Genomic DNA, 24,092 nt, shown 5'->3' with positions numbered 1-24,092 from the left:
ATCGCAGGTTCGATTCCCAGTCAGGGCACATGCCTGAGTTGCAGGCCACGGCCCCCAGCAACCGCACATTGATGTTTCTCTCTCTCTTTCTCCCTCCCTTCCCTCTCTAAAAATAAATAGATAAAATCTTTTAAAAAAAATAATGCTTTCAAAAATAAAATAAAAATTGTCATGTTTGTGTCTGGTTTCTTTCACTGAGCATAATGTTTTCTGAGATCCAACTGTGTATGAGGGCTTTATTCTTTTTTATTGCAGAGTAATATTCTATTGTGTAGATAGACCACATGTTGTTTATCCATCCCTTAGTTGATGGATATTTGGGTTGTTTCCACCTTACGAAAAATGCTACTGTGAAGACTTGTAGACAAGTTTTTGCTAGAATGCCTGTTTTCATGTCTCTGCTAGGAGTGGAAATGTGGCTGTATGATCCACATTCTAGAGACAGCCCCTCCCTCAGCCTCGTCAGCCCTGGGCATGGTTTGTGTTGCAGGTTAGATTCATATCCATCTACTGCTGGGATTGTCAGTGCTGTTGGGAAGGTGGAGCCCACAGCTGCTTGATCCCCAGTCTACCCTTGTCCCCATTCCTGTTCTTGGGAAATTGCACAGTCAACATCTCAGGCAGAAACACAATAGCAGGCTAGGAGAGCAGCCAGCCCACTTCCCACCTAGAAAGAATGCCCTTGAACTCAAATACACAATGTTTGAGCCCTGACCAGTGCGGCTCAGTTGGTTGGAGCATCATCCCATAGCTGAAAGATTGTGGGTTCAATTCCTACTGAGGACACATGCCTGTGTTGTGAGTTTTGTCCCCAGTCACACTCCATACCACAGGCAACCAATCATGTTTCTCTCTCATGGGAGATGTTTCTGTCCTTCCCTTCCCCTCTCTCTAAAATCAATAAGCATGTCCTTGGGCGAGGATTTAAAAAAAAACCCACAATGTTTGGGAAAGAGCTGCTTCTCACTCATATTCTCTCACTGGCTCACGTGGTAATGAGCCCCTCTTTACAGGCCCCGTGGACAGTCTGGCACTGGCTGTGACACACCACTGGTCAGTGCCACACAGATGTTCTCATGCTTGCTTGGAGAAGTTCTTCACTCTAGGGGTTCTGAGCACCCCGCTCCTTGGGTCTTGTCCTCCAGCTGCCTAATTTGTCAGGTAGAGAAACCAAGGCACAAAGTGGCCACGGCCACAGTGGAAGGTGTTGGATTTCCCAGGAATAAACCCTGAGCCCGCAAAGATCCACACTCTCATGGGCCTGGATGTGGCTCCATAAAGTCTTCAACCCAGACCCTGAGAGGCTTTGAGGAAGGCATGGTCTCACCTGCCCTGGGTTGAAGGCCAGTGTCCCCAGGCCTGGAGGGGACAGGAGGGTTATGCAATTATTATGTGCTTGGAGTGAGGGCTGTTTCAGAAACCTCAGGTCATACCCTACTTCCTACACAGATGAGTAGCCTCCAAAGAGCATGGTGGTGACAGCTGAGCTGCGTCTGTGACACTTCCACGATCTGTGGGACATGTCCAACTCTACATTTCTGCCTTGAACCAGTCCAGTTTGTCCAAGTTTCACTCAGAGGCATTTGCCCCTGAGCACTGATCATTGATGCATTTCCACCATTGTGGTTGCAATGCCCAGTTGCAAAGTAACCCTTTGGAGGAGGTTGGCAGCAGCATCCTGAAAAGAGCCACATTCAATTGCTCTGAAGTGTCCTTGCTGAAAGCGTATGGAGGGTCTTGGTTAAATGCTTCTGACTTCTTTTAGATCCTGGTCAAGTTATTTCAGGACTCAGGGTGACTCCAGGGAACTGTTTGTTAGAAATTGCAAAACTGACGGAAAAGCGACGGTGGGTCAGGGAGCATTGCAGCAAGGAATTGCATGAAATTCACTCAGGTTTCCAGACCATTTGATAAAGGGATATGTGCCTTCCACAGAAAAGGGAACACAGAGAGTGAGGAGAGGACTCTGAGCCCAGGTGCTCAGTGAGGGGATGATTGCCTGTGGTCACATATCATATCCTAGGGGCTGTGCTGGGTGGAACCATCTTTGTTCTGGGAATAACAAGAACTGAGGGGAAATTCTCATTCTTGCCCATGGGTTCTTTTTTTTTTTAAGTAAGATTTTTAAAAAAGGGTTTATTTATTTTATTTTTATAGAAGGGAAGGGAAGGAGAAAGAGGGAGAGAGAAACATCAATGTGTGGTTGTCTCTAGTATGCCCCCCAATGGGGACCTGGCCCACAACCCAGGCATGTGCCCTAGACTGGGAATCAAACCAACAACTTCTTGGTTCACAGGCTGGCGCTCAGTCCAGTGAGCCACACCAGCCAGGGCTATTATATTAATTTTTTAAATTATCACTTTTATTTACTTTTAATTTCATTCATTTTGTAAAGGGTATAATCTTTATTTTTTTTCCGTTACCATTTAGTCCCCTTATAGCCCCTCCCCCAGCAATCACCACCCTGTTGTCCATATCTGTGACAGTTCATTTCTATGCACACTTATTGCTGAAGTTCCTGAAGCCACAGGAGTTCACTCTAGCCAACAACCTCTCCAGGCACCCTGCCCCCTCCTGGCCTTGGGGAAAGATAAACAGCCAGAAGAGGTTAGTGCCCTGTTCCACCCACTGCCGCTCTCACTGGAGCCTTTTAACCTCAGATGCTCACAGGATTGGAGTGAGGCTCACCACCATGTCCATGCTGGTGGCGTTCCTGTTGCTCTGGGGTGAGGCATCTGGGCCTGGGGACCCTGGGGAGGGAGGGTGGGAAAGGGCAGGAATGGGGGCCTCACAGATGTATCTCCGCAGGTCTCTCCCTGACCCCAGAGGCAGAAGCGGCCACCTGTGAGTCAAGGCTGGGTCTGGGATGGTGGCTCAGGGCTGGTCTCATGGTGGTGGGAGCACTTGGGACCTGAAGACAGTGGGTGCATATGGGACTTGGGGATGGTGGGTGTATACACACATGCTCTGGTGGTGGTGGTGGGCGCACACAGGGGGTGCCTATGTCCTGGTGCCTGGCTTTGACCCTGACCCCCATACAGTTTTTGACACCCGGCCAGACCTGTGGGCAGAGGCCGAATCATTGCTGGAACCCTGGGCTAACATGACATTGACGTGCCGGGCCTGTCTGTTCACCTCGGATTTCGAGCTGTTCAAGGATGGGGTGCTCCAGGATCATGTGCACCTTGATGTACCCACCAAGGAACACCGGTTCCTGCTAGGAGCAGTAACGGCTGACACCCGTGGCCTCTACCGTTGCCGCTATTATATGGACAGTACGTGGACCCAGCTGAGCAACCTGCTGGAGGTGACTGGGGCAGGTGAGCAGTGAGAGGGGTCGTGCTAGAGAGACCTCCCTTCCTCCGCTCCTCAGTCACCTTGTCCTCTTCTCCCACCCTGACCCCCTGAGAGGCTAGATGACTTTGGGTGAGATCATCTGACATCTCTGAGCCTCAGTTTTCTCATCTATAAAGTGAGAGTGAGCCCTGGCTGGTGTGGCTTAATGGGTTAAGTGCTGACCTGCAAACCAAATGGTCACTGGTTTGACTTCCAGTCAGGGCACATGCCTGGGTTGTGAGCCAGGTTCCTGGTCGGGGCCATGGGAAAGGCAACTGATGGACGTTTCTCCTCCTATCTTTCTCCCTCCCTTCCCCTCTCTCTAGAAATGAATAAGGATTTTTTTTTAAGTGAGGGTGATTTTTGTACTGACCCCAGAAGGTTGTGAGGAATAAATGACTGAGTTCCTAGAAGTGCATTGGGCAGGCCTGGCACACAGTAGGGCCCATAACACACCTTCCTCTTGTTTTATGTCCCTGTCCATCTCCCTGGCTCCCTCACATTTTCTTGAATGTGATGGTTCAGGTCCTGCTGGGCCACCATGTCTCCTAAGTCATGCAGAACCCTCAACCCTGCCCCACCTGCAGAGACTCTGCCTCCACCCCTGCTCTCAAGTAAGCCTGTGTCCTGGATCACGCCGGGCCTGGACACGACCCTGTTGTGCCGAGGGGGACTTCGGGGTGTGACCTTCCTGCTGAGGCGGAAAGGCGATGACCAGTTTCTGGAGGTGGCTGAGGCCCCTCAGGACGTGGAGGCAACCTTCCCAGTCCAAAAGGCCGGCAACTACAGTTGCAGCTACCGGACCCACGCAGCAGGCACCCCCTCTGAACCCAGTGCCACTGTGACTGTCGAGGAGCTGGGTGAGTATGTGGACCAATGGGTGGGCTTCCTGGGGGAGGAGGTTCCTGGAGCATAGAGCTGCTTTAACTTGACCCCTAACCCTGAATACTGCATGCGGCATGGGGTCTGGGAAACAGTTACTTGGATCACAGCAGGCCTGAGCGGGATGCTGCGGTGATGCTGCTGGGCCCTGGGGAGACCTGGGGCTGCAACAGGTCTGGAGGCTGGGATTTCTCAGCGAACAGGGTATCTAGGACTCCATCACCTCAGTTACCCTCCCTTCCTTGTAGCCACACCGCCACCACCCAGGCTGAGTTTCGGGGGAGCATCTGCTGAGGTCCTGCTCCGTGGCGGAAAAACTTCACTAGTCTGCATGGGGCCCCTGGAGAGCGGCATGGAATTCCAGCTGCGGCGTGGAGACAAGGTGCTGCTTGTAGAATCTTGGAGCACCAACCCGGACCGAGTTGTCTTTAAGCTGAACTCAGTGGTCCAGGGGGATGGTGGCCTCTACACCTGCCGCTACCACCTGCGCGGGGAGGACATGCCCTGGTCCCAGGACAGTGCACCCGTGGAGCTGCTGCTGAGCGACGGTAAGCCTGGCGCTGTGCCCCTGGGGAGCAGGGGAGACACCAGGGAAGGTCCTCTGGGACCACAGGGCTCTGGGTTCAGCCCAGTCCCGACTAATGGACCGGGCCACAATTTCCCCAATTGAGAATAAGACAATGAGTTCAGCAACTTCGAGGCCCCACGAAGAATAATTGGGTCAACATTCAAGTGTGGCGCAGGCCATGCAGATGTCAGGTACCCTGGGACACCCAGCCTCCAGGAGCAGGTGGGCGTGGAGACCTGCTTGTAGAGGGCGGCCTTCCTTGGGCTGCAGGACCTGCTCAGGACGCGGACATGGAGCATCAACCAGGGAGAGGAAACTGGACAGCAGCAGGAGTTTTGGGGGAGATGGGGGGAGCGGTGGAAAGTGGACACCGCGGCACCATGACTCCCTGGCCCCATCTATTCTTGGAGATCAAAGAAATTAACAAGGAAGTGTGCAGAAGATCCAAGGAGGGCAGGGGACGAGAGCAATATGTTTTCTTTTTCTTTTTTTTAAAGATTTTATTTATTTATTTTTAGAGAGGGGAAGGGAGGGAGAAAGAGAGAATCAATGTGTGGTTGCCTCTCACATGGTCCCTATTGGGGACCTGGCCTGCAACCCAGGCATGTGCCCTGACTGGGAATCAAACCTGCAAAATTTTGGTTCGCAGCCGGAGCTCAATCCACTGAGCTACGCCTGCCAGGGCGAGAGCAATGTTTTCTCCCCCTGCCCCTGCCGCCCCCCTCCCCCCCGCCCCGTGGTCCCTTCGGGCGTCCTGGAGTGGTGGTGGGGGGGGATCTAGGCACCTCGGTTACCCGCGTTCCTCCACAGAGACGCTGCCTGCGCCCAAGCTTTCGGCAGAGCCCGCAACTCTGCGCCCAGAACCTGGCACGCTGGTGCAGCTGCGGTGCCGCGCACCCCGGGCCGGCCTGCGTTTTGCCCTGGTGCAAGAGGACAACAATAGGCGCCAGGTGCTTGGTCTCCAGAGCCCCGCAGGCGATGAGGCCATATTCGAACTGCGCGACGTCTCACTGCTGGACGGGGCCAATTATAGCTGCATCTACACAGACACTGCGCCACCCTTCGCAGGCTCGGCACCCAGTGAGCATCTGGAGCTGCGCGTGGACGGTGAGTGGACAGGCCTCCTTCATCCCGGTGCACAGTGAGGTACCCGTCTTTCCTTGGTGCCAAAGTCTTGCGTTCTGGGCCTCCGTATTGCCCGCATAGACAATTCCTTATGGAAATGCAGAATGGAAATCCTTACAGAAAGTGTCAGAAGTCCTGGGGTTGCCTCGTATTTGGTTTATTTATCTGGGACGTGAGCGCGTGCGCTTGTTTCCCTGTTATCTTCTTGTTCTTCAAGATTTCATTTATTTTTAGAAAACTAGAGTGAAGCATCAGTGAGTGGCTGCCTCTTGCACGCCCTCTACTGGAGGCCTGGTCCACCACCCAGGCATGTGCCCCTTTTGGTTCATAGGCCCACGTTCAATCCACTGAACTGCACCGGCCAGGGCCCATGTTGTCTTATCAGCCTTACACCTGCCTGTGCCCCTTTCCCCATGGGAGAAGGGTTAATGTGCAATCCTCCGGGTGTTCGCCGTCCCTGGGGTCTATTTGTTCCTCTGATTTCCTCATCAAGGGCTCCACTGGGCAGAGGCCACTGACACATAGGTCCTGCCTTCTAGACCTTAGGCTGTGCTGTGTGCTAGGCTCTGCAGGGAAGATAATTTCTCTTGGTTATGTATTCCTTCCCCTCACCTTGGGCCCTCACATGTGGGGACCCCCAAGATGCCTCAGTTCAGGGCCCAGGTCTAGGGGACTGCTAGGGTCCTGGGGAATGGGCTGACGCAGGGACACATACAGTTGCAGTGAACCGGTACAGTGCAGTATTCAGGGTGTGAAGGCAGCCCAAATGGAGATTTGGGGCCAAGAAAGGGGTGAAAGCCAGAGGCCAGAGGCCAGAAGGCCAGGGCTTTAGCGGGAGAACAGGGGAGGGATTGAGGAGCAGCGGGAGGCAAGGGAGTAACTGGCCTGACTCTCTGTTATACCCAGGACCCCTCCCCAGGCCGCAGCTCCAGCCCCTGTGGAGCGGATCAGTGAGCCCAGGGCATGATGCCACCCTGCACTGCAAGGCCTCCCTGAGCCGTGTGCCCCACATCACCTTTGAGCTGCTGCAAGGCAAAGAGGTGGTTACGAGAAGTTACTCCTCAGAGGATCTCGTGCTGACCTATGTTGGGCCCCAACATGCTGGCAACTACACGTGCCGCTACTCCAGCTGGTCCTTTGTGTCTGACCTCAGTGATCCAGTGGAGCTCCGGGTGGCAGGTGAAGCTCCCCTGGGGGTCTGAGCCCTAGGTTTTTCCCCACTGCCCTTCCCCACCCTGCCTGTGCCCTCTGTCAGAGTGCCCTTCCTTGCACATGTTCACAGCACATTGGTTAGTGTGTCTGGTCCCTTCCGAAATTGGTCAAAATTGTAGGAAGGGAAACAACACTTAAGCCCCGCCCCTGGGGGGGGGGAAGAGTGGCTTGGTCAACCAGGAGGGAGCACCAGGAGGGAGGCCTGGCAGCTTCTTACTGTGTGGCCTCAGTGAGGCCCACCCTGATTGCACACAGGATGCCTCCTTCCCCTGCCATTTCTTTTGTCATATTTCTCTAGGACACTGATCCAACTGCAAACCCAGGCTGCTGGGGTATCCTGGTTCAGCATGGCACAGATCCTTCCTGCTGCAGCTAGAGACTGGACTCCCCTGGGGAGAGGGTAGGGGGAACAAGATGGCTCTCTGTAATTTCTCCTAGGAATTAATAAATGTGACCGCAGACTTTGTCTTTTGTTGCTGCAGGGGCTGGATGCCCAGGACAGAGGGAAGTAGGTTGGGATCCTGTGTCCTGAAGGTGGACAGGCCCTGGATTGGGTCCTCAGGGTAGAGGGGCTGATGATTGGCTCCAGGGTCTACCTTTTACAAGACCTTTCTCTTCCACCAAGAAGTCTTGCTTTCCCAGCTGGAGGGCCCCAGCCAGTGGGGTAGGTAGCTTGAGGCTCCAGACACACCCAACTACCCCCCAACTACCTTGACCAAATCAGTCCCCACACCGGGAGGCAGTTCAAAGGAGGCTGCATTTTATGGCTCTGTCCTCCAGTGTGAGTGGCCACCAGGTAGTGATGCTGGCCTGTGTCCCCAGCCAAAGGCCAGGTCTTCCACATGAGAGCTTGAAGCTTTGAGAGGGGTAGGACTCCTCTCTGTTCTCCGCTGTCTTTTGGATCTGAGTCCCCATTGCCCAACTTAGTGGGGCAATGGGAACTCACCCTACTGAATCCTTGCCCAGTCCCTGCCTGGAATTTGGCCCTCCAGGTACTGGCATATAGTGGGTATATATTCATGTTATCAACATGAATATGTTGATAAACATATACTTGATAAATTGTGTTTTCAAGGAATTGCCTATTTCATTTGTGTGATCTGATTTACATATTCCTGTATTTTTAAGATTTTATTTTTAGAGAGAAGGGAAAGGAGGGAAACATTGATTGGTTGCCTCTCTCACACCCCTAACCAAGGACCTGGCCTGCAAACCAGGCATATGCCCTGACTGGGAATCGTACCCATAACCTTTCAATCTGCAGGCTAGCACTCAATCCACTGAGCCAAACCAGCCAGGGATGATTTACATATTCCTGTATTCTTTGAAATGACTGTAGGGTCTGTAACGATGTCAGACCCTGATGTTTCTTCTGCCCTACCCCAAACTTTCTCCCCCTCTCCTGCCAGTCTGATTGGGGATTTATCAAATTTTATTATTTTTTTCAAAAAATGAATTTGTCTTTGCTCATTTTTTAAAACTATCTCTTTTCTATTTGCTCTCTACTTATGCCATTACTATTCCCTTCTTCTACCTGCTTCTGAATTATTTTGTTCTTTTTTACTTTCTTCAAGTAAAATTTATATCATTGATTTTTGGGGACAAACATCAGTAATAGCTTCATATTAGGCTGTTAAAAATAGGTTTGAAGACCTGGGTGGTGTAGGTCAGTGAATTGAATGATGGCCTGTGAACCAAAAGATTGCTGGTTTGATTCTCAATCAGGGCACACGCTTGGGTTGCAGGCCAGGTCTCCAGTAGGAGGTGTGCAAAAGGGAACCACACATTGATATTTCTCTCCCTCTCTTTCTCCCCCCTTCCCTTCTCTCTAAGCATAAATAAAATCTTCTAAAAATTAGGTTTGTATTAGTTTAAATCATAGAAAACGACTTCTTTGTGGATAAAAAGTATAAAATATTGGCAATTTAATTACATTTAACTATGTGAAATTACTGATATTTGATGATTTTTTAAACAAAGAATTTCCTATGACTTAAACAGATACAAACCAATTCTGTAAAAATCAACTTTATTAAGGTTTTATTTACATACAATAACATATATACCTTTCAAGTGTTTGATGGAGTTTGACAAATGTAACCATGACATAATCAAGATCTCCATATCCATCTAGTTTGTGTGTACAATTCTACAAGTTTAAACACATGGCTTGAAATTAATTAAACACATGGCTGAAATTAATACAGCTGCATTGGCATCCTTCAGCTTCATGCCTGCCTTATATATCCTTTTGTATTCCTTTACCCTCAGCTTTCCCACGTCCTTGTTTTAAGTGTGCTTCTTCTATAGAACCCCTACAGGTGGGGTAAATGGGTGAACTTTTTTTTTTAGTTTAAGTAAGTTCAATTTTAAAAATCAAAGTCAAGCCCTGGATCAATGTGGCTCAGTGGATTGTCAACCTGCAAACCAAAGGGTTGCGGGTCAGGTCCCCAGTAGAGGGCATGAAAGAGGCAACCAACACATTCTCCCCCTCCCCTCCTCCCTTTCCCTCTCTCTAAAAATAAATAAAACTTTAAAAAAATCAAAGTAAAAATCAAAAGCACAATGAGATTTCCTCTAGAAGGTTATAATAAAAAAGACAGCCCTTCCTCTACCGTGTGGTGGGACCCAGCCCAGGGCTGGTCCGCTTATGTCCTGTAGTAATACCTCATGGATCAGAGAATGAAACAGCCCTGAACACTGCAAGGAGTAGGAAATTTGGGAGAGATAAGTTGCAGGCGCTCTGGGAGTGAGAAGAGCGAGTTGAAGTCAGCCTGAGGAGGTGGGTGACAATTTGCTGGGGAAGGAGAAGATATTTGAAACATCTTGGAGGAAAGCAAAGAGGAGGGTTCCAGGCACCGGTACAAAGGCATGTCAGTGGGCAAAAGTATGGCTTCTTCAAGAACTGCTAGTAGTTCCATTGAACTACTGGCCAGTGGGGCCACGTCACGAATGCTCATGAACAGACAGGTGCAGGAGTTTGAGGTTCATTCCAGACAACAGTCCTTTGAAACCATTTTACATCACGGCACACGTAGAGAGATGACCATATTCAGACACATATGTGAGAGTAACCTGGCAAGGATGTTTGGAGCCCAAAGTAACTCTCATCTTGGCAAACTTGCAACCCATTCAGGAAGCTCTGCTGTACAAGGGGAGGCATTAGAGAGTTTTCTGCCATGGTGGACATGATCAGAATCAGTGTATCGAAAGAGCACCATGGAAGCTGGTATGGAGAAGGCAAGAAGGGGCCTGGAAGGCCCCCTGCTGGAATCCATGACAGGCGATGAGGGCTCACATAAAGTGACGATGATGGAGAAGAAAATGAAGTACAGGTGAGTACAGGTAAAACCAAAAGGGCCCATAGCTGGTGGGATGTGAAGGAGGGGGGAGAGTCACAGACAAATGCCTCCAGGCAAGTGTCAGCAGCATCCTCAGTGAAGGAGAGGATGAGATGCAGTGTCTGGAGAATGCCTCATGAAGAGGCAGCCTCGTGAGCTGGCCTTGGAGTTGGACAGTGAATTGAATAGTCAGTGGAAAAGCACAGAGGTGGTGTGGGCAGTGTCCCACCTGAGCTAAGCAGGGGAGAAATGGGAGCATGAAGCTGGAGACCCAGCCAGGACCATCCCGGGACCACTGAGTCCTGACAGAAATGCTACCTGACTGCCCTGGCTCTGAGGACAAACCAAGCTCCTCAGCTCACCCGTCCTTTCCCTGAGATGGGTTTAGTGTGAATGGAAGACAGTGGGATACTTCTGGAACCTGGATACTTTTGCATTCACCTGGATCATCAAATGCAGAGTTGCTCCCAGATAGCCCTAGATCTGCCCTTAAGAACTCATTAATCTGGGGGAGCCATTGATGGCCCACCCTGTTTTCCCTCGCTCCTTTGGAATTCAGGGTTTCTCTTCCATGCTGGGCCCAAGGGTGCCGCCCAGTGGGTCACCGCAGGACCGTGATGTGGACGCGCAGGTGCACCAGGAGTGCGGAGCTGCGGCTGAAGGCCTTCCCACAGTCGCTGCACTTGTAGGGCTTCTCTCCGGTGTGGACCCTCTGGTGCTCGGTGAGGGAGGAGCTCTGTGCAAAGGCCTTTGGACAAACCTGGCACTGGTATGGCTTCTCCCCAGAGTGGACCCTCAGGTGCCTGATCAGAGCCGAGCAGTCACTGAAGGCTCTCCCACAAGGGTCACACCTGTAGGGCTTCTCCCCCGTGTGGGTGCGCATGTGCTGTGTCAGGTGGGCACTCTGGCTAAAGGCCTTGCCGCACATGTCACACGTGTAAGGCCGCTCACCTGTGTGTACTCTCTGGTGCTGAGTGAGGTGGGTGCTGCGGCTGAAGGTTTTACCACAGTCCCTGTACCTATAAGGCTTCTCCCCTGTGTGGATGCGCTGGTGCTGTGTTAGGTGGGTGATCCGGCTGAAGGCCTTTCCACACTCCCTACACTTGTGGGGCTTTGCCCCTGTGTGCACAACCTGGTGCTGGGCCAGGTGGGTGCTCCTGCTGAAGGCTTTCCCACACTCACTCCAGGTGTAGGGCGTATTTCGGGAATGGCTCTTTCTGTGTGGCTCCAGGGCCCAGGTGCTCTGGAACATTTTCCCACATTCTCTGCACTTGGAGGACGTCCTCCCTGCATGCACGCATGGAGGCTCTGTCCCAGGACCATCCGATGGACCAAATTTCTCCTCAGAACGAGTCTTCTCTTCCCAAGTGTCATCTGGCCACACATTGGGACTGCTCCTGAAGGCACCAGATTCGTAGCTGGACTGGCCCATGGGGGCATCCTCATGATGCCCTAGAGTGTGCCTGAAATCTGCTTCTTGGGTGGCAGATTTTGTCCAGAGATCCCCCAAGAGTCCTACCAGTTTCTCTGAGCTGCTCTGGGGTTCAAAGGCATCACCAAAGGTGTGTTCTGGGGAAATGCTCCCCACAAGGGTCTTAGTGGCAGTGTGTGACGATTCTGAATGGCTGTGCTCACAGCTTTCCTCTGAGGGCTCAGCTCCCAGCTCCCATCCTGAAACAGCCCAAACCGGTGTCAGCCTTTCCCCCACACCTGCTTTTCCTGCCCTGGCCTGCCGTCACTCTACAAAGGGACACAAGGGCCACTCCTGACCTGCAGCCCTGTTTCCACAGGGAAGTGTCTCCATTGGTGTCTTGGATGACAAAGGCCACATGGCTGGTCTCCTACATCATCAAAAGCTGCATCACTTTTGCCCTGGCTGGTGTGGCTCAGTGGATTGAGTGCTGGCCTGTGAACCAAAGGGTCTCAGGTGTGATTCCCAGTCAGGGCACATGCCTGGGTTGCAGGTCCCCAGTTATGGGCGTGTGAGGGACAACCACACATTGATGTTTCTCTTCCTTTCTTTCTCCCTCCTTTCCCTTCTCTCTGGAAATAAATAAAATCTTAAAAAAAAAAAGCTGCATCACTTTTGAGAACATATGATCTTCTCCCACCCCCAAACTCCATTGCTCAAAGCTCCTGATTTGGGCTCAAATGAACTGATTTGAAAGAAAACAAGAGTGAGGCAGTGAATATAGGAGGGGTCTGTCCTTGCTATTGCTGTTCATGTTTCCCTGATGGCCTCAGTGTCCCTCGCACTCAGTGCCTGGCCTCTGGGTGTGGGTGGGTCTGCAGGTGCTCTGGCTGGATGAGGGATCAATCCTGGATTCCAGGGATTGTGAAATTTCCCACACTCGACTCTACCTTGAACCCAAGTGGAAAATTGCTGCTCTAAGGGTATGATGTGCTCACCTGGACTCTCCACGCCTGGAGGGCTGAGACTCAGTCTTTAAAGTACTGTACTGGCAGAGTGGGGCTAAGGGCAGCTGAAACTGGGTTGTGTTTGCAGTGGAGGCACAACCTACACTTGATGGGTGCACAGGGCACCAGTTCCCAGACAGATCCCAAGAAGGAGGGGGTGAAAAGAGTAACTGTGGCGAGTCCCCAGTGGGGCACCAGCATCGCCACTGGAAAGATCCTGGGCTCAGGACAATATTGCCCTTGTCTGGCCTCAGTTTCCGCATCTGTAAGAGACAGCTAATAGAGGCTGCGGGCCTCCTCAGGCTACCGACCATTATTAGTCTCCAGGTACAGTGGGTAACATACATTGCCTTGTTTCAGCTTCACTCTTGTTTCACACAGGGAAACTGAGACCCAGCTGAGGGAAAAGTCTTGAATAACTTGTACAAGGTCACACAGTTGGCTCATGGCCAAGCTGGGGTTTCACCTCTAGTATCTTGTCCTTAAATTCCGCAGATGTCCCCTCAGCTCCCCTAACTCTGCCAGCCATGTGCTGGGTCCTGCCCCCTACTTCTTCCTATATTTCAGAAACCTGCCCTTCCCAGAATGCACTGGCCCATACACAACAAGGGGCCTTTGGCCCACCACGTCCTCTGACTGGACTGCTGGCTCTCTCTCTCATCCTTTTAGCCCCATTTTGCCCTATTTTGACCCTATAGAGGATGAGGCCACTCCTTCCCGGGGCCTGGTTTATGACATTGGCCTGGGCAAGGCTAAGGGAGGGCACCTGACCAACTTCTTCCAGAAACATCTGTTTCTCAAGGAGCTGAACAAATTGTCCTGACAGCTACATTTCCCATGTGTTTAATGCAGCTCTCAGTGATATTGACGTAGGTATTACAACTGCAATGTCCATTTTACTGACAGGGAAATTGAGGCACAAGAGAGTCACACAGCCAGGAGGAGTCAGAGCAGTGGCTACGTCTACCAGGGCTCGATGATCCTTCTATGTCCAAACTCCACGCTACTCCTGCCCAGGCCATACCTCCTCTTGGGTGTCTGGTAACACCCGCCCCACCATCTGCTACCTTCAGGTGGGGCTGGCCCCTTTTGGGAGGAGCCTTCACTTCCTGCTCTGGAATGTCCCAGGGCTGGGTCCTCCCTGTGTTCCATGGGACTACCCTGGGCCAGGACATCTGAGTGGGTCTCCCAAAGTGATGCTGCCCACTCAGGCCCAGTGCAGGTTTGATCACCCAGATTCTGAAGGCTAGCATGGGGGCAGAAACTCACAGGGAGTACGCAGGGACACCTAGTGTTTCTATCTTCCCCCTGCACCCCAGAGACCAGGTGCCTCATTTGGTATGAGCAGCCTAGTTTTCCTCTGGGGATCTGCCCTTGCTCACATCATTCTGTGGGGTCTGGTCAGTCAAAGACAAACATAAGACCCCTGTGAGGTTCACAAGGCTCAGCCTAGGGACCCTTCTCTGTTCTCCCCCTGGGGCTGCTGGACTGGTTTTGTCTCCTTTGGGGGAAGAAATGACTTAAGAAAGAAGCTGTCACAGGAAAAACCAACTGAGAAACAGGACAACTAAGAAAGAGTCCTGATGTTATCAACTGACTCCTGGACACAGCCATGAGGCCTCCTGACTTTGCTGTAGTCACTTTAGCCATAAAAACAGACATGCTTATTTAGCACAGTGTGAGAGTATAGGTGAATTACAAATGGGAGGACAAGTGCTGAAGGACCCCAACCCCAACCCTGGCCCTCCCCCATTCCTATCTAGTCCTTGCCTGTGGTGTCCTACAAACACTTGTCCATCACTGCCCCTTACCTCTCTTGTCCAGCACCTAAGTCAGATCTTCCACCAGCATGGGGGCCTCTTTGCCACTCTTGGGGCACTGGGCCCCCACCCAGGCCTGGATCTTGGGGGGCAGCACACCCAGAAACTGCTCCAGCACCAGTAAGTCCAGCATCTGCTCCTTGGAGTGCACCTCAGGCTGTAGCCACTGGCAGCAGAGCTTGCGGAGCTGGGTCAGGGCCTCATGTGGGTTGGATGCCTCCACATAGCAGAAGTGCCAGAAGCACAGACGAGCAGCCTCGGGGTGGACTGTGTTGCCAAGGCCACATTCCTGGATCTGGGAGAGGCTGGTCTCCTCGTCCTCTACTTTCACTTGCAGGAAGCCATCCTGTTCCCAGGGCACTAGGCTCAGGGGGATCTGGTGAGTGGCCATCGGGTAGCAGCACTTCAGTGAGCCCTGGATCTGGGTGTGCAGAAAGATCAGAACTTTGTCATTGTGGAACCTAGGGTGCTGCTTCATGCCTGTGGAGTGGGGCACACGCTGGCCTGGGGCCTATAAGATGTGACTCACTCTCAGAGAGAGATAGATACATGAACTAATCAGGACAGAACCCACTTGGTGGTAAGCACCATTCCCAATGATTGCACGTAGTAACCCATTTAAAACCCCTAACAGCTATGGCTAGTGTGGCTCAGCTGGTTGGAGTGTTGTCCCATGGACCGAAGGGTCGCGGGTTCCATCCCCAGTCAGGGTGCATACTCAGGCTGCTGGTTTGATCCCTGGTTGGGGCACGTAGAGGAAGGCACACAATCAATGTTTTCTCTCTCACACTGATGTTTGTCCCTCTCTCTTCCCCTTCTTCTCTCTCTAAAAGCAATGAGAAAATGACCTTAGGTGAGGATAAAAAAAAAAGAAAAAGAAAACTCACAACAAACTCTGGAGGTGGGAACTTCTCTTTCCAACTTACAGATATGAAAACAGACCCAGAGGAAGAAAACATCTGTTCAGTTGCCCAGATAATGAAGGGATGGGTAAGTTTAACAATCCAGAGGCAGCCAGACCCTATGGTCAGCCTGCTTAAGGTGCACTTCTCCCACAGGCGGCTGGGTTTCCTTCCTCTCCCATACACATTTTCCACATAGCCACAGGGTCATTCCCTCACTGTATTTGCTATTTATTTTGTAGCTTCTGAGATGGCTACATAGATAATTGGCTTTCAGCCTTTCTTCTTTTCTAACACAACTGACCCTTGAACAACCTAGGTTTGGATTGTGTGGATCCGTCTGCAAGTGGATTTCTTTTCTTCTCTTTCCTTTTCAAAAAAGATTTTATTTATTTATTTTTAGAGGGAAAGAAGGGAAGGGAACAAAAGAGGGAGAGAAACATTGATCAGTTACTCCTCACATACCCTCAACTGGGGGCCTGGCCTGCAACCCAGGTATGTACCCTGACCGGGAGTTGAATCTGTGACTTTCTGGTTCACAGGCCAGTGCTCAATCTACTGAGCCACACAGCCAGGGATGTATGTGGATTTTTTCAATACTGTAAATGTATTTTTCTCTTCCTTATGATTTCCTTAATATTTTATCTTCTTTTAACGTACTCTTTTTAAAATTTTTCATTTATTTATTATTTATTTTTAGAGAGGGAATGGAGGGAGAAAGAGAGAGAGAGAGAAACATCAATGTGCGGTTACTGGGGGTCATGGCCTGCAACCCAGGCATGTACCCTGACTGGGAATTGAACCTGCGACACTTTGGTTTGCAGCCCGCACTCAGTCCACTGAGCTATGCCAGCCAGGGCTTAACTTACTCTTATATAATACATATAACATACAAAACTTATTGGGATGACACTGGTTAATAAAAGTTATATAGGTTTCAGATGTACAATTCTATACACATCATCTGTACCACAGTATTGTTCAAGGGTCAATTGTACATGTACTTTAAGACTAAATTTCCCTCTAAATACAACTTTAGCTGCGCACCCGTAAGTTTGATGTTGCATCTTCATTATCACTTATTTAGCTGTAAATACTATGTAATTTCTGTTGTGGTTTCTTCCTGAACCATAGGTTATTTGGAATTTGGTCTTTTGGTTATTTTTATTACTGAATTCTAGATTAAGTCTGTTGTGCTCAGAAAATGTGCTTTGGTCAATTTCAATCCTTTGAAATGTACTGAGGCTTGGTATGTGACCCACTATATCACAAGTAACAAACACAAGGCCCGAGGGCTGAATCTGGCCCTCCACCTTGTTTTATCCAGCCTGGCACCTTGTTTCTACCTGGTGGCAGCACCAAGCTCCTTGTCCCTAGTTAAGGAGTAGTTACTTTTATACAGTCCTAAAATTACATTCACTCTTTGAAGGCAACCACGAGGCTGATGTGGCCCCTGGTGAAAGTGAGTTTGACACCCTTGAACTATAATGGTTAATTTTTGTCAATGTTCCACATACACTTAAAAATAATGTAAGCCTGGCTGGTGTAGCTCAGTGGATTGAATGCGGGCCTGCAAACCAAAGGGTCAATTCCCAGTCAGGGCACATGCCTGGGTTTCAGGCCAGGTGCCCAGTAGGGGGTGTGCAAGAGGCAACCACACATTGATGTTTCTCTCCCTCTTTCTCCCCGTCCTTCCCCTCTTTAAAAATAAATAAATAAAATATTTTAAAAAATAATGTAAGCCTTCTTAGATGAGCGACAAAAGATAGAACAGATAAACTGGACTTCATCAAAATTTAAAAGTTTTGATATTTGAAGGCCACCATCAAGAAAGTGAAAAGGCAACCCACAGAATGGGAGAAATATTTCCAAATTATATACATGATATGGGGATTGCATCTCAAACAGTTCTGTAGGAAAAATATAAATAATCCAATTAAAGATAAGCAAAGGATTTGATAAGACATTTCTTCAAAAAAGATATACAAATGGCCAAAAAGCACATGAAAAGATGCTACAGAGAAATGCAAATCAAAACCATAATGAGATACCACCTTACACCTGCCAGGATGGCTATAATCCAAAGATAGGGTGTAGAGAAGTTGGAGCCCTGATAATGGGAATTGGAATTATAGGAAGAGAATGTATGATGGTGCAGCCACTGTGAAAAATAGTCTGGCAGTTACTCAAAAGGTTAAACATGGAGTTACTATGTGACCTAGCAATTCCACTCTTAGGAATACACTGAAAGGAAATGAAGCCATATATGTCCACACAAAACTTTGTATACAAATGTTCACAGAGCATTAGAAATAACAGCCAAAAAACAGAAGTAACCCAAATGTCCATCAACAAATGAACAAAATGCTGTATATACATAAAAGAGAATATTATGCCTAGTAAATTGGAATGAAGTACTGATTCATGCTAAAGCATGGTTGAACCTTGAAAATATTATGCTAAGTAAGGGGTGGATTCCTTTGTGTTGTGGGGCTATGCAGTCCCTCTCCCACAACTTTTTCCTACTTGAAAAGTTATTTATATATATTACGTCCTGGCTGGTGAGGCTCAATGGTTGAGTTCCAGCCTGTGGATCAAAGGGTTGCTGGTTCAATTCCCAGTTGGGGCATGTGCCTGGGCTGCGGGCCAGGTCTCTAGTGAGGGACATGTGAGAGGCAACTACACATTGATGTTTCTCTCCCTCTCTTTGTCCCTCCCTTCTCCTCTCTAAAACTAACTAAATAAAATCCTTTAGAAATATATTTACATACATCTAGTATGTCATAAGCTCACCTTTTTAATGTATATTTACAAGGTTATACAACTATCATCAAAATCTAATTCCAGAATACTTTCATCATCCCAAAAAGAAATCCATACTTATCAGCAGTCACTCTCCATTTCCTTTCCTCCCAACTCCTGACAAACACTTATCTGCTTTTTGTGTCTGTTCTGTGCCTACTCTGGGAACTTCATCTAAATGGCATCACACAACACATGACCTTTGTGTCTGGATTCTTTTACTGAGCACAATGTGTGTGTGTGTGTGTGTGTGTGTGTGTGTGTTTAGTTTATTTATAATCCTATTTATATGTTTATTAATTTGAGAGAGAGAGGAAGAGAGGGGGAGAGAGAGAAAAAAAAATCGATCAATTGCCTCCTGTATGCATCCCAACTGGGGATCGAATCTGCAACTTAGGTATGTGCCCTGACTGGGAATCAAACCCGCAACCTTATGGTGTAAGGAACGATGCTCCAGCCAATTGGGCCACCCAGCCAGCACCTGAGCACAATGTTTTTGAGGGTCATTCGCACTGTAATATGTACCATTATTTCATTCCTTTTCATGACTAAATATCATTACACTCTCTAGACAGACTATACTTTATCCATTCATCAGTTGATGAACATTTGAGTCATTTCTACTTTTTGGTTCTTATGAAAATTGCTGCCATTATGAAAATTGCACATATAAGTTTTTGCATAGACAAATGTTTTCAGTTCTCTGCTGAGTGATATATTAACTCTATGCTTACTTAAAAAATTAGCTGGCTGCCCTGGATGGGTAGCTCAGTTGTTAGAGTGCCGTCCTGATACTCCAAGGTTGTGGGTTCCATCCCCAGCCAGGGCACATATAAAAATCAACCAATGAATGCATAAATAAGTGGAATAACAAATCTGTGTTTCTATCTTTAAAATCACTAATTTTTTAAAGTAATAAATTAATAAAAATTACCTGGCTGTTTTTCTAAAGTGGCTACAGTATTTTATGTTCCCACCAGCAGTGGATAAGGATTCCAATTTATCTATACCCTTGTCAAGGTCTTTTATACTACAACTTTTTTTCTGGTTTTATCTGCATCTTCATTGTACAGCTTTTCACAGTGCATCTTTTTTCTTTTATAGCCAGGAAAAAAATGAAATGTAACCCTTCCTAGGAGACCCCAATGCATGTGTGTTGTGGCTACAGGCTCCCTCTTACTCAAGGACTCCTTTCCCTCCTCCACTCACAACTCCCACAGGTATAATTGTTTATAGCTTTTTTTCTCTTTCCCATCTAATGTCAGCCCTGATATTCATGCTGCTTGGAGTCCCAACTCTGAGAAGCCACTTGGACAGAGGTATAGGAGACCTCTGAAGGAGTCATCGTTGTGGGCACAGGGAGAAGCAAAGGTTAGTAAAACAAGACCCCAATGTGGAAATCTTTCAGTGGCAGTGGACAACCTCTGGCAAAGCTGTGTTCTAGTCCCTAACTCCACTGTAAAGCTCACTTGGGCCTCTGGTCACCTTGCCATGACCCCATTCCTCTTAGTCTTTGTCTCTGTTATTCCCTTGTCCTAAAATCTGGGTCTGCATCTTATTTCTCCAGGCCCACAACTCCTTAATCAACTGAAGAAAGTGGTTCTTTCATTTCTGACTTCTTACTTATACCTCACCTGATAAGGCGCTTACCTCAGAGGATTGTGGTGAGGCTACCCAAGGAGATCCATAATGGGGTCCAGCACAGGCCCTGGTGCACAGCAACTGTGCAGTAAACCTCCAATCTGATGACTCCACAGCCCCCTGCCAGACTTAAGCTCCCAGAAGGTGCCAGGGACATATCCATAAAGCGCTGGTCACACAATTTCAGCTGCAGTCAGGCAAATCACAACTTCTTTGTTACATACTTGGTAAATTCTACAAATCACCCACATTGCAGTATGCGTGACAAAAATCTCCGCCAAGCCCTGGCTGGGTGGCTCAGTTAACTGGAGTGTCGTCCTGTGCACCAAAAGTCTGCAGGATTGATGTTTGACCCCCGTTCGGGGTGCGTCCAGGAGACAACTGATTGGTGTTTCTCCCTCACGTGATGTTTCTCTCCCTCACTCTACCTCTCTCTTTTTAAAGTCAATAAACATTCTCAGGTGAGGTTTTACCAATCAATCAATCAATCAATCTCAGTATATCACATGCCTATATACATACACCCTACAGTCATAACTCAAAACATTCCCAGGCACACACAATTTCTGTCACTCACAACCTCACAGCATCTCCATTGCACAGTATCATCCCACATTCATAATCTCGTGGTCGCATACAGACTCCAAGTCACACCTGAAATCACAGAGTCACACACAAACCCTCTCAGAATACCACAGAACCCACTTACCAAACCTCAAACAGCCGCCATCTTCGTCAGTAGCACTCCTGACCGGGTCGGTCAGACGCTCATCCTACCTGTGGATCACACACTCCCAGCCCATCAGCCACAAGCCCACACCCAACATGTGTCAAACACAGTAGCTCGGTCTTCCCGCACATGTGGCTACTGGTCGGCCACTCCCACGCCCTTCATCTCCTCAGCTGGCCCCGCATTTCATCAGTTAGTTCTACGCTCGGTCCGTAGGTCCTCCTCACCTGCTACGCGTCGGTCCAGCGCTCACAGGTGTCAGCGCTCGTGCGGCTCCCAGTCAGCCCCTCACTCCTGCCCGCGGCCCGCCCCGCACACTCGCTTGGGCCACCTCAAGCGCTCCCGGGCCTGGGGTGTCCCTCTTGTGCCCGGAGCCGGGTGGGAAATCTTCCGGACCTACCTTCCTGCGATGCGGGAGGACACTTCACGGAGTGGACGCGGAGGCGCCGGGCCGAAGAACCCTTTGGCTCGTCTACCCACAGCCAGCACGACAACTCCCAGAATGCGCCGCGCACCAAGACCACAACTCCCGGCACGTCTCGCGTCCCATGGCCCGTGCATCGGTTCGGGTTCTAATTTCCAGAAGGTTCTGCGCAGGAGCCCATCGAGCAGCCTAGGGCACGCCGGGAATTGTAGTCTAGGGGGGCATGCTGGCATAGGTCGGGTCTTTTCGGAGCAGGGGTGGAGGTGGGCGGATGGTGCAGTTGGACCGTCGGGGGAACAGTGTATGGTGCATAGTCGTAAAGGATGTGTGGGATGATGGTGAGGGGATGAGAGGTGTATGAAGAATGTGGGTGCTGGGGTCAGTTGAGGGGTGTGGGTGCCTGTGTGAGGGGTGTGTATCATATGTAGTGTGTGTGGCTCATTGTGACCATGTACAGGTGACTCCACGTCCCTATCGTGTGTAACTACATGTTACCTGGATGTTGGTGTGTGTGCCACTCTGTGACCACGTGTGAGTATTTAGTCACCATGTCATAAAATTGTGTAGATGCATGTGGCTGTCACAATATATGATGGTGTGAGACAGACATGGAGGTGATGAGGGCCTGAAACAGCATGAAGATCCCAAACTCTGTATGATGACCTTGTATGTTGCTACAGTGACTGTAATGGTGATAACAAGTTTAACTGTGTGATACAGTGGATGCCTGGTTGTGTGATTGTGTATGTCTGTCTCCAAATTTCCTTTTATGAGGACACGAGTCATTGGATTAGGTCCCACACATATGACCTCATTTAGCCTTAATTACCTCTTTAAAGGCCCTATCTCCAAATACAGTCAAATTCTGAGATGTACTGGGGGTTAGGCTGTTACCAACCTCCAATAAACATGGCCACAGTGGGGGGAGCATCCAGGTTGGCAACAGTCTATGGTACCCCCCACTCAGTGCTCCTGGGAGAATTAAGAGGGTTATATGACTCTACTGGGAGAGGACAAGTGGAAGCTTGTACCTGGTGACTCCTGGATTCCAGGTTATGTACTTATTTTTTAAAATCCTCCCTGGCTGGTATAGCTCAGTGGATTGAACCCGGCCTGTGAACCGAAGGGTAGCCAGCTCGATTCCCAGTCAGGACACATGCCTGGGTTGCAGGCCAGGTCTCCAGTTGGGGGCATGCAAGAGGCAACCATACATTGATGCTTCTCTCCTTCTCTTTCTCCCTCCCTTCCCCTCTCTCTAGAAATAAATAAATTTTAAAAATCTTGAGCCCTGGCTGGCATAGCTCAGTGGATTGAGTGCGGGCTGTGAACCAAAGTGCTGCAGGTTCAATTCCCAGTCAGGGCACATGCCTGGGTTGCAGGCCATGGCCCCCAGCTACCGCACATTGATGTTTCTCTCTCTCTTTCTCCCTCCCTTCCCTCTGTAAAAATAAATAAAGTCTTTTAAAAAAATCTTTAAAAAATTAATTAAAAAAAAAACAAAAACAAAATCCTCACATGAGGGTATAGTCCCATTGATTCTTGAGAGGAAGGTAGAGAAAAACATGGACCAGCTGTTCCTCTAGCCCTACCAGACCTGGTATGGAACTTGAAACCCAGACATGTGCCCTGACCGGAGATTGTACCAGGGCACAACCTTTTGGTGTACAGGATGACACCCAACCAAGCAATGGGCACAGCAAAGAAAAAAGGCAATGTCTGTATAATGTCATGTGGATGTTTGCCTTCTGCTTCACTGTAGGTTAGAAAGCAGGCAGGTTTAAATTCTTGATTTTTATATACCTTGAGCTATGAGACACCAAGGATCACACCTCAATCACAAAGTTCTTTATGTGGACAGCATGGACAGTGGTCGGAGAGCCTGGTTTCCCTTGGGTGTAAACTTGGAGAAAAGCAGTAAGATGAATGAGGTGAAGTTTGCAACGTGGACATTAATAGTCATAACATGCCCTGCATAATATAAACAAACAATTTTCTCAGAAGTCTTGCTTTACCTGGCACTGATAGCTGGGACCTCTGGCAGAGATCCCATCCAAAGTGGGAGCCAGCCTTGGCTGGTGTAGCTCAGTGGATTGAGTGAGGGCTGTGAACCAAAGTGTCCCAGGTTCGATTCCCAGTCAGGGTACATGCCTGGGTTGCAGGCCATGATCCCCAGCAACCGCACATTGATGTTTCTCTCTCTCTCTCTTTCTCCCTCCCTTCCCTCTCTAAAAATAAATAAATCTTAAAAAAAAAGTGGGAGCCACACAATCCACAAGGCACCCAAGCATACCTGGTAATGGGTGGGTGTGATGCCAAATCAGAAGGAATTCCACCAGGCCAAAGCAAAGAGCATCTGATGGACAGGCTGAAGAGGGCAACAATTTTTTTTGTCCCAAAACAAATAAAAGACTAAAAGAGAAAGAGGGAAGGCCCTGGCTGGGTGGCTTAGTTGATTGGAGTGTCATCTAGGACACCAAGAGGTTGTGAATTTGATTCCCAGATGGACACATATAGAAAGCAACCAACTGATGTTTCTCTCACATTGTTGTTTCTCTCTCCCTTCCTCTTTCTCTAAAAACCAATAAACACATCTTCGGGTGAGAATTAAAAAAAAGAGGGGAAGCCTACCTACAGGTTAGAGAGACCTACAAAAATCAACTACATGTACCGTGTCAATCTTAAAACCTGATTAGAACAAAACCAAACACAAAACAATTCATGAGGCAACCAGGAATTTCTGAACACTAGACACTTGATGATATATTGAGGAACTCTTATTTCTACTTAGATGTGATAATAGCTATGTAGTTTTAGTTGAGATTTCATAAAATTGATCATTTTTCCTGTTTCATCAGATATTGCTAAGTGAGCATTTTTTTTTCTTTATTGCC

General features: G+C 49.0%; 2 protein-coding genes across 2 annotated transcripts; one reads left to right on the top strand and one right to left on the bottom strand.

Annotated features, from left to right (window-relative positions):
• The first annotated feature begins 2,603 nt into the window (after nt 1-2,603).
• A1BG (alpha-1-B glycoprotein) lies at nt 2,604-7,584 on the top strand. The gene is made up of 8 exons (XM_045849090.1): nt 2,604-2,726; nt 2,809-2,844; nt 3,042-3,320; nt 3,924-4,196; nt 4,467-4,766; nt 5,597-5,893; nt 6,818-7,090; nt 7,422-7,584. Exons 1-8 carry the CDS (start codon nt 2,693-2,695, stop codon nt 7,427-7,429), a joined length of 1,500 nt encoding a protein of 499 aa, XP_045705046.1. The 5' UTR covers nt 2,604-2,692; the 3' UTR covers nt 7,430-7,584.
• Nucleotides 7,585-9,688: 2,104 nt separating this feature from the next.
• ZSCAN22 (zinc finger and SCAN domain containing 22) lies at nt 9,689-21,272 on the bottom strand. Its single transcript, XM_045849253.1, is given in 4 exon segments — nt 9,689-12,135; nt 14,694-15,123; nt 20,057-20,234; nt 21,178-21,272. Coding segments are annotated over 2 exon segments (1,470 nt in total). The 5' UTR covers nt 15,094-15,123; nt 20,057-20,234; nt 21,178-21,272; the 3' UTR covers nt 9,689-11,065.
• Nucleotides 21,273-24,092: the final 2,820 nt, after the last annotated feature.

Source organism: Phyllostomus hastatus, unplaced genomic scaffold (assembly GCF_019186645.2).
Source record: "Phyllostomus hastatus isolate PE091 unplaced genomic scaffold, TTU_PhHast_1.1 phas_contig_133, whole genome shotgun sequence".
Taxonomy (NCBI): domain Eukaryota; kingdom Metazoa; phylum Chordata; class Mammalia; order Chiroptera; family Phyllostomidae; genus Phyllostomus; species Phyllostomus hastatus.
The sequence above is the reverse complement of the archived record's forward strand: the minus strand, read 5'-3'. Positions and strand labels throughout refer to the sequence as shown.